This window comes from Plectropomus leopardus, chromosome 6 (assembly GCF_026936395.1).
Source record: "Plectropomus leopardus strain MGB_pleo_1.0 chromosome 6, ASM2693639v1, whole genome shotgun sequence".
Lineage (NCBI taxonomy): Eukaryota > Metazoa > Chordata > Actinopteri > Perciformes > Serranidae > Plectropomus > Plectropomus leopardus.
Genome location: NC_142181.1, coordinates 35237240 through 35239567, shown reverse-complemented (window position 1 = coordinate 35239567; position 2328 = coordinate 35237240). Strand labels below are relative to the sequence as shown.

The 2328-nt window shown below is 45.1% G+C and overlaps 1 protein-coding gene across 1 annotated transcript; it reads right to left on the bottom strand.

The window, feature by feature from the left end:
- Positions 1-1475: 1475 nt before the first annotated feature.
- Positions 1476-2069, bottom strand: LOC148189449 (uncharacterized protein F54H12.2-like). Its single transcript, XM_088078252.1, has one exon. It carries the CDS (start codon positions 2067-2069, stop codon positions 1476-1478), a length of 594 nt encoding a protein of 197 aa, XP_087934378.1.
- Between the last annotated feature and the right edge of the window lie 259 nt (positions 2070-2328).

The following is a 2328-nucleotide window of genomic DNA, read 5'->3' as shown; positions in this document are numbered from 1 at the left end:
TTGATCACCCTCCTGAATCTACGTCCACATCCGTCCAAACATCTGACGGGACTGATGGGACTGACGGGACTGACGGGCCTGACAGGACTGTGTCTGCATCTGCCCAGACACCGGATCCCGTATTGGAATCATCAGGAGATGTGGTGAGCGAGGTCATAAAAAATCTACCCCCACGCTCCCGTAAAAATGCATGGTACATTATGCAGAAATTATCGGAAGGCGATGTGGACTGGACCTCGAGGGGTGAATTTGTTTATAGGGGGAACGTAGTAAAAGGTTCTCATATCATGGATTTATTCAAAAACCTCTCGCAGACTTATAAAAAACCTCAGTCTCCTCCAAAAGGATGGATAAGTTTCCTAAATACCTTGGCTGAAGTAAACATCCTCTTATCTATGCTGAGTAACCGTTTTGCACATGAGCAATACAGGCGTCTCACAACAATCGAAGATATAGATGAAGAGGAATTTGGAGAAAAAACACCCCGTCTACGTTCAAAGAGAAGAATAATCCTATCCCCCAGATGGATGATGTTGGATTGATTTAAAAAAAATTTTTATTGTTTTATTTTTCACACACACACACACACACACACACACAGACACACACAGTGGTATACGTTTCTGCAGAATAAATAAATAAAAAAATGTTTTTCGTTAAAATGTTTATTGTTCTTTGATTTTTTTTACATGCGTTCTACATGCGTTTTACAAACGTTTTACACACATCTCTAAACATTTGTAAAGAGCAGGCCCCGTGATGAAAATTCAGACCTCTTCGACGTCGAGCCAGGCAGCTTCGATAATTATTCACAAAATGAGATACCGTACGATCGTTTCTTAAGACGTCGTCGTCATAGAGAGACAATATTTCTTTATAAGATAATCCGCAGGCCCTATGGCAGAGATAAAAAACACAATGCTGCCTGCAAACGATGGACAGAGGGTGTTGAAGCTGACGGTCATGGTGCAGTATTTTCTCTGAACGATTTTCCAGAAACACCAAGATGCTGGAGGGGTAGTGTGGAAAATCAGGGGGGTGTCCGTAAGAGTCAAAAAAGGTGGCAGAGCCGTCCTGTTCCAGAGTCAGAGCTAACCAATTTTCTCCAGGCAGGTGTGAGGGGTGAGTGTTGACGATGAAGTAGGCGGGAGCTCGAAACTCAGGCTTCAGTAAGGGCAGCTGGTCAGAAGCCCACACCCCGCAGAATACATCTCCCAGCAGTTGATGCAAAAGATGTTCCAGCTGACGATTATCCATTTCAGTTTATTTTATTTTAATAATAATCCACCAGCACCTGTCTTTTAGCATTGATCTCCAGAATGGAATTGTAACTAGCATAGACGATGAGTGTGGTGGTCTGAGGCAGTGGGACCCTGAATCTCATCTCCAGCCTCAAATTTCCGTTGGAAATGGGAGACAGGGCATCTGTGTCATCGGTCGGTTCGAGATTGAAAGCAAACAGAGCATACCCCTCGTTAAATTCCCTGCGATCGATACTCAGAGGTAAATCTTTGAGGTGTCTCCCCGTGGCTGTAAATGTGGTAAAACTCTCTGACTGAATTCCCTCTATCAAACTGGGGTTGAAAGGCTTTAGCAGGAATCTGTCGGCCGTCCTGACAGAGCGCCAGGTACTCCACATCATAATGTTTGAAATTAAAGGGTGACAGGTCCCTCTTGCCTGTGAAGGCGTCGTGGTGAACCATGCCGAGAACGACGTATTTGGGGATCGCTCCGAGAAAGAGGTTCTCTTGGTTACAGATCCTGGAATTCTCAGGGATGGAGTAGGTTTTCACTGTAACGCGTGAGAGGGGGTAGAGGGCATTTCCTTTCAACAGGGCTGTCTCATGACCCAACCTGATGGCTGGGGAAACTGTGACCTTTTTGACAAACAGGGAGGCGGCCATCATCTTCAGGGCAAACTCTGAGATGCGTGTTCCCATCAGACAGAAGGCATCGTTGCTGCGTATCAGTTTAATTCTCAAATCTACCGAGTTCAGCAAAAGTCTCTCGCAGAAAAATATGTCGGCGTGAAGGGGGCCTAGCAGATCCACTTCTTTCGACTGATCCATGAATACGGCTCTCTGAGTAAGACCTCTATTAGGCCCGTTTGACGTGACTATCGAATCTATAGCACCCGCAGTGTCTTTGTAAAATAGACCAGCGCTGAATTGACTCTTTAACGTATCTTCAGAATAATTGAGCAGAGTCTCGATCATGGCTCTGTCATGATGTGTGGAGCTGGACTGTGAAATCAATCTATCTCCCAGAATAACATCGCATTGGCTGAAAATCGTATTCAGAGGATAATTAATGAGTCCTACGGCCGTA